The 17,500-nt window shown below is 41.3% G+C and overlaps 1 protein-coding gene across 5 annotated transcripts in view; it reads right to left on the bottom strand.

Moving 5' to 3' along the window:
- Positions 1 to 17,500, bottom strand: part of PROX1 (prospero homeobox 1) — a 47,755-nt gene that overhangs the window by 28,910 nt on the left and 1,345 nt on the right. For 4 of the 5 annotated variants that reach the window (XM_006772928.2, XM_006772923.2, XM_006772929.2 and 1 more), the window contains exons 2-3: positions 8,779 to 10,570; positions 1,332 to 1,439 (exon numbers count right to left, since the gene is read on the bottom strand). In XM_006772928.2, coding sequence (XP_006772991.1) covers positions 1,332 to 1,439; positions 8,779 to 10,503 — 1,833 coding nt within the window. In that variant the 5' untranslated portion in view covers positions 10,504 to 10,570. Of the gene's footprint in view, positions 1 to 1,331; positions 1,440 to 8,778; positions 10,571 to 16,080; positions 16,130 to 17,500 lie in introns of those variants that run through there. The other variant, XM_015569943.1, reaches the window with a different exon arrangement.

Here is a 17,500-nt window from a genome sequence, read left to right as displayed (position 1 = left end):
ACCGCTGCTCTAGAAGCTGGTTGGTCCTCAACCGGCTGATAAATTCCCTTTCACCTGTCGTTAGGATGGTCCGAGCCCTTTTCCTGGCCTACTGTGTCGCTCAGCCTCTTTTTGTGCGCTGGATGATTCCTATTCAGCCGTGTAAGTAATTCCTATTACTGCCTTTCTCTGCCTTCCCCATCCTGCCCAGTTTGTTGGCACTGACGGAGGAGAAACATGCCTTCCACTTAAGGAGCTCGGCCAGGGAAGGAGAAAGATAAAAGCCTGGAGTTGATACACAACTCAAAGCAAACAGGAGGGAAAACAGAACTTTTCTTATAAGGCCAAATAAAACATCAGGGAAGGAAACTGAAATGAGCTGGCCTGCAAAAGGGGGCCAGTGAAGCAACGTGGGCATCGGGCACAAAACACTATGCAGAGAGGAGTGCGGAGGAATGAGCGTATTTTGGCTGCTCGAGAATTCTCGCCATGGCAGAAATAAGAACTTGTACATATGGGGGTGGGAAGGGGAGTGGGGGGAAGCACCCAACCCGAATAAACTAATCTCAGCTAATGTAATGTTTAGCAAGATCCTTGGATAATGATACCATGCGTGCCATTATCATCATCAAAACCCAATCTATGTTTTAAAAAGTTACAGATGATTAACACAACATCAAGTTGATGCAAACAATTACTTAACCCCCCCCCCCACACACACACACACAGAACCAGGAGGTCCCCATATTCTGTAGAATGAGGGAGGCTGCAGCTGTAGAACCGACAGCTTTCATATCCTCATTTGAATAATGTGTCCTGAATCTGTCACTTTATTCATTCTCCTTATGCTCAGTGTACTCTACATCAACAACAAATTAAGTTGTAAATAAGAGACAATCATCACTTTTGTTTTTAAGCAGCTACTGCATAGATGAGGTGCTAGAGTTTGCTTTCAAAATCACAAATATGAGGAAACAGAAATAAAACAGAAACAGTCGACTGTTGCTGAGGGGAGGGAAAAAAAAACATCCCCTGAAGCACATCCATTCAGTACCAGCTGAAATTTCTTCCAAGAAGTTACTAAGACATATAAAGACAGAGGCGAAGTTTCCCCGACTACCATGGAAACCATGTGACTTATTAACACCAGTTCTGTGGTCTTGATGCGCAGGGGGCAGCTTTGCCTGGCCCAGCTTTAGACAGAAGGACAAGTGCATTAAATCAGTACAACACAGGTGTGTCAATGAACTGATTCCACACTCAGCTCCCTTAACTCCCAAAAGCTCAAATCATGATAACATGCACAGAAATTGGGGGGGGGTGGTGGAATGAATAACACAAAACGTCCCTACCTTTACATCGGAGAAGTAGGTCTTCAGCATGTTGGAGCTGGGGTAACGGGTATAAAAGAACATGAGCTTTGCTTTTTTCAAGTGATTGGGTGACAATCCTTCCTGCATGTAGGATGCAATTGGTTAAGGAAAATATTGCTTTAAACACAGGGACCAGTCACCTCCCACCCCCGGGAGTCTGGAGGCCCACCACGCAGTCGTGGAATCCATCCCTGACTTGCTGCCGCTTGCTCCAACTGCCCATTGCCTGTCACAGATTGCCAAATGTCACGGCGAGGATGCACAATTCAGTTGCAGAATCTTGGCTACTTTGTGGTGAGGGTGGCAAAACAGAGCCCCTCTCTCTATACGTTCACTTGTTGCTAAGGAGACAAATGCACCCAACACGTGCTACACAACTCTTATCATGAGAGTTGTTTTTTTTTTCTTCTTCTTCACAATTATGGTTCTGTTTATTCTCCTCTCCACACTCTGCCGTTTACATCAAATTATTATCCTAATGTGCATGAAAACACAAAAGGCATTTATTTTGAACAGTTAGGCAAGCTTCGCATTTTACGTTTCAGCGCTAATGTAATGGAACGTCTTGACTCACTTTCTTCCTATCTTATTATTGTATCCTTTTAATTGTTCCCTTTTAAATAATAGCTAAATTTGGGAAGGGGTCCTTTTGGCACAGAGAGAATGAGGAGAGGGAGTGTCGCTTTTGTTAAAGCAACGCTCCAAGACCAAGTACAATTTGCCTCTCCCGGATTTGTAGTTAACTCCTTGGAGAGTAGCGCAGTGGTTGGGGCTAACAAATCAATAACGGTGGGTTAGCAGATCAATAAATGGCCACTTACCCCAAATAAGAAGGCCTATTTATCTGGAAACATCATTACCTTTTAGATCTGTAAACAGCAGCAACTAAAACAGTTCCCGAGAGAATATGAGGCTAACCATAACAATCCAGGCTTCCTGATTCTCGCCCGGATTCTTGGCACTCCTCCGCACACTCGGAGCTGGGGCGGCCCTGGTCACATCTGTGCCGCAGCCTGGCCCTGCCATTTCCTCAGCAAATTAATGGCTTTATAATTTATCAGAAATGAAGATGCACGTGGAGAAAATCAATGTGGTCCCCCACAAGGTCAATTAAGGGTCCTTCCTAGAAGCTTCTCTAAGGATTTTTCTCTTAAAAGAGAGTCTGGGACAAATTAGGAAAAAAGAAAATGTGCATGTGTGTGCGCGTGCACGTGCGAGAGAGAGAGAGAGAGAGAGAGAGAGAGAGAGATTTCTTACCCAACAGAAATTTCACACCTTGTACAAAAAAGGTCAAATACGCAGATATTTAGGAAAGGGAAAGGTTTCCAAATGACCTCCCTCAAGCACAGCGCGAGCAATCTTTCAGAACAGAGGGAAACCAGAGAGTGACTACTACAGAAGCAGACTCAAATAATTAATATTGATAAGCTCTTGACTACTTCTAACAGGGTGTTTAGCCAAATATTCTGCTGAGAAGGTGATTAGCGTTCCCTTTAATATCATGCAAATTGTGCGAAAGATCACCTTGGTTGGTAAATAGAAGAGTTAAATATTGGGCTTTATTTTTCTCCACTGAAAATAAACACCGAAGCAAGAAATTTTGATCTTTTAGATCTGTAAGCCAAAGCAGCTTAACTGAACTTGTGTTTTTGTTGGAGATCCTTAATGATTACAAAGACGATAATTTATGACTGACATACTTTTTGTGCCAAGGAGAGAGCTGAAAGGCCCTCCAGTAACCTCCATTAGACAGATAGAGAAGACTAAAGGAGCACAGCCTACTTCAGGGCCATCTGTCCAGATGGATAAGTGAAATAATAGTTGCAAGCTGTCTCCTATTGCCTCATGATAAGAGTTTTAGGCGAGTCCAAACTTCAACAAACATTCTCAGATCTGGGGTCTAATCTTTTTTTTCCCCCAGACAGTTACATTAAAACAACCTCAAACATTTAACTCTTAGTGGGAGACAGTCCCACATCTTTCACAGTGTGGCCTCATACAAAACATTGTTTTGCTGTGGTTCCCAGACGGTCAGCGAGCCACGGAAACTTCCCGAAGCTTTCCACACATTTATATTTTTGCTAAAAGATGGTTTCGTTCTTTTTATTTAAAAGACAAGTCAACTCCCATCTTATTTCGATGGGGACGCAGAGGCTTTTATTTCATGAAAAAAAAAATTATTCTGATTTGATTTCTCAAGTCTGTTTTTGCTTTGAAACGCTTCCTGTTGGTAATACTTGGAATCGACCGGTTGAAATGGAACACAGAATAAATCTTTCTCTCTCGCCCATCGTGTAATTGAGATAAAATTCCCATAAAATAGATGTTTCTAATAAACTATTAAAAATAGCTAATGAAACCTTTAAAAGCCAACAGTTAGATAATCCTTTTTTTTTGCCTCCTCAAAATAAATCTGAACTGACCAATTGGTTAATTTCCCTTTTAAGTGCTTGTGCTGAAAAGCAACTGTTCTTCCAAGAAAGCACTAGCTGTTTCCAGGATACTTACACACGCACAATGACTCATGATGGAATAGATTCAGTAAACATACAGCTGTACTGAACACGAGCTAAGCTCCATTCAAGGCCAGGAAAGAAAATGAGCACAAATAAATATTAAGGAGGTAAAGGGGGGGCAGGGAAAGGGGGGATGGAACGCAAACAAGATCTGTCCAGGCAGCTCATGTGGCTTTGCCTCAATTCTCTTAGCCATAGCTTTGTGAAGACAGATGACATTCAATTCTATGTGTAATGCAAAATAGACAATAACTGCTGAAACTTGAGACAGCTGCCAGGTGTAAAAAAAAAAAAAGAAAAGAAAAAGGGGGAAAAGAAAAGATGATAAATCCATAAATTAATGAAAGACATCTGCTGGGGAATATAAAAGATCAGAGAAGTAGAGTGCTACAGCTGAATCTAAAGCGGTGTTCAAACAACCTGAGAATGTGTGTTGTCTGTTTACCAAGCACAATATAACCTTACCTACACGCAGCAGCGGGAGGAGCAGCGGAGGCAGCAAAAAGGCAAATGGGAGAATAATAGGTTGTGGAGGCAGGAGGAAGGAAATTCTCTTTTTCCAGTTGCGCTCTGAATTGTGGCTAGAGATTTTACAAGCTGCATGTCCAACCAAACGGATCGGGACTGCTTACCTACATTTTCTAAACCTCTTAGGAACCCAAAGAATTTCAGCTTTCTCCTTCTGCCCTGACTTGCTGTATTTCTGACACTGTCCCCCCCCCCCCCCCCAGGGAAACCTAAAACGGGGAGCAAAGATCTAAACGATCTCACTTGGCGACAGTGATAGAGCAATGAAGTTGTTGCTTCTCTAAGAAGCTCCACATAACCGGGGGTGTGGGGGGGGGGCGGTGAATATTTTTTTTCATTTTACTTCACAATGGCAGGGCATGTTTCCCTATAACGAAATTAACTACTCTGGTCCCATAAGCCTTCAAAACATGTAAAAGATCAACTTCTATGGATTATTTCACATCTTAGAAATTCATTTTTAATCCATCTTTTCCAGTTAGACTTTAATTTCAACCTATTAGACAATGTTCCTTTCGCAGCTTCTTCAAGTATTGTTAACATTCTCCCTAAAAGTCCAGTAGGGGCAGCTGGCCTGCACAGAGAATAGGTGTGTCTTCACCTGCATGTCTTAAAGGCTTATGATCCTCCTGGGATTTAATTGGGTGCATGCAAATGTTGGAGGCCTCAACAAGGCTATTTTTCTTGAGATGCAAAGAGGATGAATGACAAGGAACACCACGGAGGAAAACAATTGGCTGGCTGTTTCTTTTGGAATTTGAATAAAACTTAATATTTGATTAAAGAGATTCATTTGCAAAGATACTGCACACATTTTTTATGCCCAAGATGTGAGCAGGTGCACTGACATTCAGTTGAACGTGCACACGTTCACCATTTCCTTTCTGTTAGAAGGAAGAACAAGGTACTGTTCTCCCTCCTAGAACACATGTGCTTAATGTGCTGAACTTAAGTGGATTTCTCTGGTAAGCTGGTGTTCTCAGTAGTTCTTGTCTGAGCTACTTTGTTCAGAGAAACAGATGATGCCCTTTTGAGTAGGAAGTAATAGTTCCTTAAGAAATTATTCATCACAACTTGGAAACCCGTGAAACTAAAAATAAAAACATAATAAGGACGATGATAGTGGTACCATTTCATCTCGTTGGTACTGACCTTTTCAACATGAGTAACTACAGGTTCAAATATGTGCTTACATCCATACAACTGAAGTAAGACACCACTCAGTGTGATTCCTAGAGATTTCTTTAAACTAAATGCTTGAGAATTTTGCCTACACGCAGAGGAAGAACTCGCTTCCATGCAAGGATGAAGAGAGGAGAAAAGTGGGTCCAGTTTCCCAACAAACATGCAGATTCTCACTGACTTCAGAATTATGTGGACTATAGAAAAGGTTGCTTGCCTGGCCAGTGTTGCTCAGTGGTTGAGCATTGACCTATGAACCAGGAGGTCAAGGGTTCGATTCCCAGTCAGGGCACATACCCAGGTTGCAGGCTCAATCCCAGTGTGGGGTGTGCAGGAGGCAGCTTTTCAGTGATTCTCTCTTATCATGGATGTTTCTATCTCTCTCTCTCCCTCTCCCTTCCTCTCTGAAATCAGTAAAAATATATTAAAAAGAAAAGGTCGCTTGCCTATTGTCTTCCTAAGAAATAATGCATCAATGAGATAAATGGTTAAAAGTGCGATGTGGTAGAGGGGAAAGAGAAAGAGGCAGAGGGTAGAAAGCTAGAAGGTGGGAAATGTAGTCATTTCTTGCAACAAGTGGTCCAATTATTTAGCTACACAAAAGAAACACCTCCAGGTAAAGCAACTAACATTTCATATGAACACAGGTGTTTCCGAACCACCATCGTTTTACAGAACCTTATATTGGTAGGACAGAGGAGAAGTTATTCATCTGAAGAAAAAGCAACTATATTCTCTTTAAAGCCCTTGATACGCATAGAAATAAAAGGAACTTCTTTCCATTCAAATCCTTAAAACTCCTCAGGAGATTTAGAGAGGGTGAGACAATGAGCATGGCCAACGCTTAAAGCAATCAAAAAAAATTTTTTTTCTAGAAGACCCAACTTACTTTAAAAAAACAAAAGCAGAAAATTATCTGGTTATAAATGAAAAGTCTAATTTAAAAAAAAACACAAAACCACCATAAACAGGCATCTTGAGTTAAAGAGTTTAATATGGACTTTACAAGACTTTGAAACCTGGATTCAAATATTCACCAAAATAGGCATGTCCCTTTCTGGTGTGTGTGTGTGTTTCAGAGACAGAGAGAGAACCCACCATCACTGCTACTGGCTTCAAATGAACTAGAGGATCTCTGAAGAGATGAGGCCTAGCTTTGGACAGTGGCCTGGTATGAACTTTGGAAGATGCCCTTCCTACAAAGGGTGTTAAAAAAAAAAATTCCAGTCCTTGTGTCTTCTTGCTTTGCCTTTCTCATCACCAATAGCTATAATCCAATCATTCTGATTGTTTATTGCCTGGTATGGTGCTTGGCACAGCCTTGATTCATGACCAATGGGTTCGGTTTTAAGTCTTTGAATGGTAGAAGTTAAATCTGAAACCAAAGACTCAGTTTCTATTTATAAAGCTAGGTCCTCAACATCTTTCTCTTGCTTTCTCTCACGACATGATTCTCTTTTTCCTCACCATGGAGAGAGACTCTGTTAACTGCCCAAGTGGGTCTCCTACTAGTGCCTCCCACTCGCCTTATCAGAAATCTTCCCCAGTATCCTAAGATTTAGCTGGAAGGACGACCTTCACTACCTGAGAAAACACATTTCCACCAGAGCTGGGACTTTGCACTCAAATGGCAGCCTCTTGAGTGGGTTTACATACTAAAATGTCAATTTCTAGTCATCAAGACAATTGCTCAAAATCCTTAATTTAGCAACAGCCAACTTTATTGCTAAATTTTATATCCATATGGCAATTTATTATAAGAGAAACATGCCTGACCTGCCCCCCAAAGCTACTAGTCTACAACCCCAGAACACCCATGACCACAAGATTCTTAAGAATTTACTGCAAAGACCAATTTACAGAGAGAGAGAAAAAATCATCAATTAAAAATAGCCAGAGTGCAGGACAGAACCAATAAAATATATAACTGGCATCTCTACATCAAAGTCAGGTTCAAAATAAAAAGAGTCATAAAAAGAGCCATTTTTAAGTCGAATACAGCTTGAGTTTTATATTTAATTGTGCTCTCTTGCTTTCCAAAATAATTTGCTTTGTGTATGTTAGGACAAAAGATTTCTGTGTATGGCTGAACAGAGGTTAATCATGCATGGGAGGCAGCTGCACCAGCCCAAAGAACAGACCTTGGTGAACGAGAGACCGATGCCGTCGGAATAAATCAGTACCTGTGTATTTCCTTTAAAAAACCACGTCTCACTTCAGGATTAAACGGAGAATCCACCTCCCCTCCCATACCCCTCTTCCTCCCACCAGCACAGTGCTCTGCATCAGACTGAATCAAGCCTTCTTTAAAGGGCCCAGGAGCCTGTTCAGGGCTTCAAGGGAGAATTCTTATGGCATCTGGGATCTAAAACTGACTTTTCACTCCATTATGAAACTTAGAATTCAATATCACAATGAGATATTTTTCTATCTCTGATTTTACTCTTTAAAAAAAGAAAAAAAAGGGTAGCCCAGTTGGTTTGGCTCAGCGGATAGAGCATCGGCCTGTGGACTATAGGGTTCCAGGTCAAGGGCACATGCCAGCGTTGCGGGCTCGATCCCCAGTAGGGGGCATGCAGGAGGCTGCCAATCAATGATTCTCTCTCATCATTGATGTTTCTATCTCTCCCCTCTCCCTTCCTCTCTGAAATCAATAAAAAATATATTTAAGCTCAGCAGGTATGGCTCAGTGGTTAAGCAGGAGGTCACGATTCAATTCCCAGTCAGGGCACGTGCCCGGGTTGCAGGCTCGATGCCCAGTGTGGGGTGTGTAGGAGGCAGCTGATCGATGGTTATCTCTCATCATTGCTGTTTCTAACTCTCCTTTCCTCTCTGAAATCAATAAAAATATCAAAATAAATAAGTAAATTTTATTTAAAATAAGTAAATTTTTAAAAGCGTAAGAAGAGAATACAGGAAGAACAGCAGAAAGACACTGCTGTTAATGCATATATTAAATACCAGCTCTTTGGGGCAGTTCACAACTTGTAAAAATTGCAAGGATGTTGGTTTAGTGGGGAGGTTTTGTGCCATTAGAAGTGCCACAGGCCTGTTTATAAAAGCGCATTACTTTGAGTAACAGGAAAGATTGAATTCTTAAGAAGATGCTAACCTACGTTATTCTACATATGCTGCAAACCTGACCCTTTGGGAAGCCCTTGTTTTGTTTGGTTTTCCGTGAGGGGAAAATAAAAGGATATTGCACTTCCCGAATAAGGTGAGATTTCGGACATGTCTTGAAGATCGCCACACTCGGACTTGATGAGGGACAAGGAGAGCCCTTCCGCCGTGCTGGGTGGGTGTGCTGGTGAACAAGGGTGGTGGCTCAGATGGTGGGATGACATCTTGGTCCGCAGACTCGTCGTCTCCCTGGTTAAGTCCAAGGATTCAGGAGACACTCTGTCTTTTCCCGAGAAGGAGCCAGAGGGAGCACCTAATGGACCCTGAAAGGGGTAGGCCATCAAGGGCAGGGGGAAGGGGTGGCGGAAGGTGGATGTGGTGAAGCCTGCAGTGGCAGAGAGAGGTGACTGGTGCAGGGGCTGGTGGTGGCCGCCGGTGGGAGGGCCGGAGGCAGACTGGTCAGATGAGTTTTTGCGGACCACCAGGGGCAGCGCCTCTGTCTGGTCTGTGGAACCGGGCATCTGCACGTTGCCAAAGGTGTCCAGGGGGTTCGGAATGATGACGTCGCCAAAGCACTGCAGGCGCTGGTTGGCGGTGTGGAAATTGTGGTTCTCCCCGTTGACTGCGAATCTGGCCTGGGGGATCTGGAGAGGGGGGAAGACCTGAGGAACCTGGCGGGAGGGTTTGGCCGAAAAGACTTTGACCACAGTGTCCACAACTTGCGACATGGCAGAGTTCAGTTCCTGTTTCAAGGTCTCGGCCAAATGTTTGCCTTCTGGTTGTAAGGAGTTTGGCCCGTGGTCTCTCTCTTTGTTGTTGCCTTCTCGCTTGGGCTTGTTTTCAGCCATTTCCTGCTCCCTGATCAGGGCTCGGGCTCGGTCAATGAACTGTCCTGGGTCTAGCTCGCACATCTCATTATCTGACCTCCCTACGGAGTCCTGGGCCCGGGCCTCCAGCATCTCCGAGCGCATGCTGTCTTCAGACAGGTTACCATCTTCGTCATTTTCAGAATCAGTGCTGTCATAGATTTGGTAGAACTTTTCCTGCAGCTGGCGCAGCTGTTTCTGCATGTCCTCCAGCTGCTGTTTCAGCTGTCGGCGCTCCTCTCGCTTCTGTTCTTTTCGGGCTGAAACCAGCTGCTGGAAGCTCTGCTGCTGCTGCTGGGGCAGCTTCTGCTTGCGTTTGTTTTCTCTGTAACTTTCTCGGGGACTCGCGGACTGCGGGGCCATCTCTCTTTCATTTTCATTGCCCCTTAACGCCACACTGGGGGAATGGCTCATCCCCCGAATGATATTCTCCACCCGGGCGCGCTTTGCTCTCAGGTGCTCATCACATAAGCGATCCATATCAAACTGGCTCATAGTAGGCCTGCCAAAGGGGGAAAGACACTCTGGGGGGCTGTCTCTTGAAGAGTTGCTGCATATATCCTCCTGATGTACTTCGGAGCCTGTGCTAGAGAGACCGCTGGCTTGGAAACTGGGCTCCGTGCCACCATTTTTGTTCATGTTATTTTTCAACAGCTGGGAAATGATGGTCGCTCCTGGGAAAGGCATCATGGCATCTTCATACGAGTTCGCCCTCTTCAGCAGCTTGCGGAGCACATTTGACTTCTCCCCATCTGCATGCTGCACCACTGAATACTCAACATCCTGCTCGGAACCTTGGGGATTCATAGCACTAAAAAACGTGGCTCTCGCCTTAGCAAAAAATGCAGATGCTGTCCCTACCGTCCTTTTCACTCCAATGTCAACTCTTCTCCTCTTGGTCTGCCGGCTTAAGAGGGCTGTGCTGTCATGGTCAGGCATCACTGGGCAGTTATTGTGCCATCTTCAAAAGCTCGTCAGCTGGGCACAGCTCAAGAATCCCGGGACCCTGGCCAACAGAACAAAAGGACTGATGAATCATTTTCTTTAAATTTCTCCAAATTTCCTGACCTCAATCCTGAATCAAATACAAAATGCATAGGCTCTGGGATTTATGGCACATTACAATTATTGCAATTTATTATGCACTCTGCTCGAAATGAAACATTTTTAAATATTTCTGCTCCACTGGTTTAAGATGGATTAAGATTAAAAAAAAAAAAAAGCAAAAACTGCTTAAGCACCAGTAATATGATTCTCTTTCACAAATGCCTAAAATGATACTGTTTATCGTCAGAAGAAATAGTAGATTATAAGTACACAGCCTCTGACAACCAATTGATTAAATTTTGGGCATTCAGATTCACATTACAAAAGAAGATGAAAGTGGGCAATACTTAAGAAATAGGATTAAATTTTGAGGCTGTGTGAAATTGGGATGCAAAATTCCATTTCTGCATTAAAATTATTGTGATTTTTAAGGCTATGAAAAGAACACTAAAGTAAATGCAAATATTTAAAGCACACCCTTTATTACCAAATTTTAAAATATTTTTGTCAAATGTGAAATGAAATGAGTGGAGCTCCTCCAGCATCTTTCCAACATAAATGGTCAATTTCACACTGAAATCACTGCAAAAATACTCCTATTACAAGTCTGCTTATTTAGCATAGAGATGCATTTTTATTAGTAAAATCACTTTTGAAGATGGTATCTTTTGGGCTTTTTAATGTAAGTATGAGACTATTTATAAATTTTCATGATGCCCATCTGATTACTTAAATTATTATCAAGTCGAACTCACTGCAAAAGAACGACGTTGTTACATTTTAGAAATCAATAAATTGAATTAGGCAAAGATAAATATATCTTCAGGACTAGTTTTCTTCTCTTAAAATCGGCCACAATAATACTTATCCATGCTTAAAGAAACTCTTTAACATACACCACTTGTGAATCTTATTTCATATGCTGGATTTAAGAAAAAACACACAGAGATAAAGATTTAAAAAAAAAGATGTATAAAGAAGAAAGAAAATAACATCACTCCAATATATGTGAGAAAGGAAATACCTTCTCTGCATTCAAACTTCCATTGTTTCTTGGGAACACAAGGTAAAAAAGAGAAGATCCCTCCTTGCATTTTATAAAAGGTAGTTGACATATTTTGTGACTTATTAACTAGTGATACTAACCCCAAATTTGGCATAAATGTAAGATGTCACATCTTTTTTTGCTTACAATTAACATTTTATGGAGAAAATGAGAATATTTTTTTCACCCGGGGTTGATCTAATATTAAACTTCACGTTTGCTTAACAGAGCACATCTTCACAATAACAGGGTCCATTGCCAAAGGCAGCGTGCGGAGTGCTTGGAACCGCTCCCATCTCTTTCGGTTCACCTGTGAAAACATCTACGTGCTCCCTAGGACTGCATCTGTGGCTAGTTTTAAAGAATGACTATCCATGCAAATAGGCATGATTTCAGCATGAAATAGCCTGTAAAAAGCAAGAAAATGCTCAATGCTTTGATGGCAGCATGTATTTTTTTTTTTTAAGCGAGAAAGATTTCATCATGCAGACCTGGCTTCTGGTTTCTGTATGAAGCTACATTTTAAAAGAGCCTGTTTTAGAATATCATGGAAGCAGTATGATGCCTCTTCATATAGGTGTGTGTATAGATATATGTGTTTATGCATATAAATATGTATATACACATACATATTTGTATGGTTGCCAATAAAATACTTTTTATATGCCTCAAGATAAAATCTCCTGAATTTAGCATGGAAACAAGCCTTAATAACTTCAACATTGAGTTCAACATCAAATTTGGAATAATCGGACTCCTCACACATTACTAATAAAATTGGTTTCAGAAAGATGCAATGACAGGTTTCTCACTAACACGTTAGATCTGATAAATCCGGTGGAGCTGTCAGGTGGGAGGAAAAAGGAGGAAAGACTGAGACAAACAAGAAAAAAGATGAATTATTTCTCAGAAAGACTTGCATATTGAGGGAGAGGTCTTTTCTGCATGCAGATCAGCTTTCTAAAAGTAGAGCTCATGGCCATTATTTTTAAAAATTTACTTCTTTTCTTTTTGTGTGCAAATCCTTTTCTCTTTAATATCACCTGAAAAGCTCACGGATCTCCAGTCAACACACGGACCCAACTTTCTGCAGTGTTTTTCTCCCCGTTCACCTTCACACCCAAAAGGGATTTTGCCCCTCCCCGTCCTTGCTCTGGGAAGAGCACCTCTGCACCAGAGGCTCAGAAGTGACAGGCTGTGTAAGAGATGAGCACAAGGTCATCCCCAGGCATCCTTCCTTTCCCAGCTGCCATTTACCTCGGAGTCAACTGCACTTCCTCTCATGGAGCCTAGGTCTCAACAGCTGCACCCCTGCCTCATGCCAGAGCCCAGAGGAGGGCTGTGTTTTTCCTAAGGCGGAAAGAAATGATATTCTCGTCTTCAGTGGAGAAGAGTGGTAAACACGCTTGTGGGCTCTTTTAAGGAAAAGCTGACCTGTAACTTCCTCCAAATTCACCAAACTACTCTGGTTTTTTGGGTTTTTTTTGGGTTTTTGCATTTCTCTTTCAACCAGTCAGCATTTTTAGACTAAATAATGATCCGTTTCTGTCGTGTGCTAAGAGAATTTAATTACTTTTAGGTCCCGTTGTATGATATCCAGCTGAGATATAATAAATAGAATGAAACAAATGGTAAAAATTATATAATTGAGCAAGACAAGGGATTATATTAATAGAGGAAATATATCTCTCCATATAGCTTGGACCTAAACTTAGAAATAATTGTACTAGTGCACTTTAGGTGTATAACCTATGGAGGCTATAGGCAAGATTAAATAATTATAACTAGTTGACACAGTATTTTACTAGTATAACGTTTCATAAACAGGATTTATATATATATACACACACACACACACAATCACACACACACACACACACACACATTTACCATATAAGAAACACAGTTAAATGAGCATAATGTAAATTAAATCGCTTGAAAATACTTTCAAAGCACTTCCATGACTTCCCAATTCAGAATTTAGAGAATGCTATAGAATGACTTTATCATTGATATTGTCCTGTCCATTAATATTTTTAAAAAGTACTTTATTTTTCAACATATATACTAAGCCACAATGTCTCAGCTACAATTATTATTGATTCTTGTGTGTGCTATGTACCGTTAAGTCGGCTCCAACTCTTGGAGACCTTATGAATGAGTGATGACCAAAATGTCCAGTCCTCAACAGCCCTGCACAGCTTCTGTAGACTCCTGCCTATGGCTTCTTTTATGGAGCTAATCCATCTCATATTTGGTCTTCCTATTTTTCCTGCTACCTTCTATTTTCCCCAACATTATTGACATCTTGTATTTTAATTTTAACATTAATTTTAAGTTTAAACAGGCAAACTGAAACCTCCTGCTCAGCAGGGGTGAACATAAGTATCAGCCAGTATGCAGTTGAATTTGAACTCAAATGTATTAGTGATTAGATATACATAATCTATTCCTGTAAACTCCTCATTAATTAAGTTGAACATCTACAGAGAATATTTTTCACTATTAAATATTTTTGTTGTACCATTTGGCACAATGCTCTAATAATTCCTATGCAACGGATATCTTAGCATAGCAGATTCCTTCCAGTAAATATAAGAATAAATATTCAGGTATAATCAGGTCTGATTTTAATTACTCCAAAAGATCCTTAATTAAAATTGGAGTGATCTGACATTCTATTTAACATAATCCTAAGGAAGCTGATGACTTAATGTTAGCAGAGAATTTCCTGTGAAGAATTTCTAAGGAACACTCTAGTGTGAAGCAGAAAGTGGTAAAGTGCTCTGACTTTAATCAAGAACTTATTTGGGGGGAGGAGAGTGCAACTTTTATGCTTCTACCTGGAGTCCTTATTCTGGACAAAGACATGTTTCATTACAGTAATTATCCAGATAGTTCAGACAAATCTCTTGTGAGGCAGGGGAATTGTAAGGTTTGCATGGTTTCCTGTTTGGATTCTTTAGATTATCTGTCTTCGTTGATAAAAAAATTTTTTAAGCAATTGCACAGGCTTACACTTTGCTTCTTTTAGAAAACAACCTTTGAATGGGCCCCTCATCTACTTGGATCAACCTGGTTATGAAATTTCAAATGGAATATAATCAATAAATTAATCTGGGACTCAGTAATTCAAAGGGGGGGGGAATCTGATGATTTGATTTAGATAGCTTCCGCCTTCCCCCAAATCTCTAAGCTGTCCCTTCACTGTCCCCTTCATTTTTGCTAATTAGCAACTTTTCCTTTGGAGGTGTTTCTACCTACTAGCAGGTTAAGGAAACCTTTTATGTTTGTTCTGAAGAACTCACTTGATGTGAGTTAATATTCCAAAGAACTGAAATTGCATTGTCAAAACCTTATATCAGATTTTAAAATTTCCTCTCATCATAGAGTTCTCAAATCATAACCATTTCACTTAAAATTCCTCCATCCTATCAAAAATTCCATACATTTTTCACCAGCAAAGTGAACACAGAACATTTTCTGAGACATGCCTAAAATATGTTTTTCTACTTATTTAAAGAGTAGTAATTCACTGAGTTAGTAAATGAGAGTGAGAAGTAATCTCAAGAAAAGACACATTTTTTTTCTTTCTGTTGAAATTTAAAATACTCTAAATGTCCTCCGAAGCTTTAGAATACAGTAGGCAATAAGATTTGAGAAATTCCTTGTGTATATGTCCTTTCCAATTTATACAGGTACTTAATTAGAATCCTATAACAACATAGCATGCACAATCCATCTTCATATTATGAAATCAGTAACATTTTATAATTTCTTTTGTTAATCCTGAACCTAAAAAATTTCTTATATAATAAGTCGCAAATGCAAGATAATTCCCGAAATGATACAAGAAATTCAGGGGAAAAGGCCTATTTGCACTTTGAACAAATAAACAGCCAACCTGGCAGCTACCTTATGTTTTCAGATCGCAAGTGCCACTTGTAGAGGGTCAATGCTAGGAAATGAATAAAGTGGGAACAAAGATGCATGTTATATATGCGTGACTTTCCCCCCACAAGGTGGTGATTAAACTAAACAGAATTCTGCATAATGGACACATAAAAATATCAGTAAGTACCAAGCACAGATAACCCCTATTAAAAATAAGCAGAACATATCCATAGAGGACATTTTAATTATGAAAGAACTTCAAAACCATCCAAGGAAAGTATTGGAGGGAAAGTATTGATGTTTAAGTCTAAAGAGTAAATGGCACACATTATCTCATTTTCATGAAACAATGAGCATCGCCCAAGCCACAAAACCAACAAAAACCATCCATAGTCCAACCTAATTCTATGCAACTCAAGTAGTAACCTGTGTAAAGAAAAAAATGTAAAGATCAAGTATTAAGAATCCAGATACAGTGCTTACATTGAATTCTCAACATCTTCCCTCACGCATTAAGACACAGTCCTTACCTTCGTCTGTGTTACCATTACATAAACATAGCCATGTTATGTTGCATGGACAGGTTAACCCAAATACTCCCCTTTGACTTCCTCACCACGTACAGCCCATTTCATTTCGAAAATACTCAGAAGTTCTTGTAAGGAACTCTTCATAGAACTGACTGCCCGCATCTTGCATCCAACAGAAAAGCAGTTACCTCTCACGTACTTGAGATTTCCCTTCCCCATCAAAGTAATAACTAGGACATCTGGCACATGTCTGGTACAATGACAGGCTCATTCTACTTTATGAGAATATTTAACATATGACTTGAAAGAGTTCATGCACATACCTATTCTTTCTGGGCAGAGAGAAAGCACACTAAAAAGATAAGCTTTCACAACAGTAACACTTCCAAACTGACTTTGGTATTCTTGGCAGTTACACACATCACCCACGGCTGTCCAAAACACACACACACAAAAGACAGCTCTCACCCCCTCCCTCCACAGACCTGGGAGACAGACATACACTGGACGGAAGCGAAGGGAAAGTCAATCTCCCTCCACCTGCTGCCTGAAGTGGGGGTACTTTCAGCCGCCTGGCAGACAGAAGCCCGAGACACAGCCTCAGCAGCCGCCTGCCAACATCCTTAAGAAAAATAAACACACACACCACACACACAAGTGTCCCCTACCCTCAACCAAAGAACTCACATGGCAAGGGCTCAAAACCTAACAACAGCCCATTCCCATTAGCCTGGACAATCCTATTAAGCAGGGCAACCATAAATTCATAAATCTCTACAACCCCGGGGCACGCATTGTGGTCTGGAACTGCACAGACACACACAGACACAGAGGAAATTTGCACCTGTCTTTCTTGACATAACACACCTGTCAGGCCCTGCTCATGCGCATTCTGCTAATAGACCTCTGCCTACCTAGTTTAGGAAAGGGATTTTTTTTTTTATTTTTATGGGAGGGTATAGGAGAGAGAGAGAGAGAGAGAGAGAGAGAGAGAGAGAGAGAGAAACGAGAAGAAACTTCCAGCCTTGACTTTGAGAGAAGGCCATCCTGTACTTGGTCTGTTTTTATAAGCTCAAGGAGACAGCACAGACCTTCTTGGAAAAATTAAAACAAGCAGGTGAGTTCCCAGCCTCCCCCCAGGCGGAGTCGGGTTCTGGACTGCCAAGAACAGCAGCAGTGTCACACTCCTACCTGCCTCCTTGGGCTACTTAAGACGACCGCCTACACCTGCCTTCTCCTTTTCTCCATCGGCCTGGAGGCCTCCACTCCCAAAGAGCTGAAAGGGGGCGGGAGACCTCCAGTCTCTCAAAACCTACTCCCCCATCCCAAAGCCACACTCTCCAGCGGGCGTTCAGCTTTAGCAGGAGGAGTAACTGGCCGGCACAGCACTGCAACCAACAACTCGCTAAACTGGACTTTG

This window comes from Myotis davidii, unplaced genomic scaffold, assembly GCF_000327345.1.
Source record: "Myotis davidii unplaced genomic scaffold, ASM32734v1 scaffold362, whole genome shotgun sequence".
Classification (NCBI taxonomy): domain Eukaryota; kingdom Metazoa; phylum Chordata; class Mammalia; order Chiroptera; family Vespertilionidae; genus Myotis; species Myotis davidii.
This window is presented reverse-complemented; position numbering and strand designations above follow the sequence as displayed.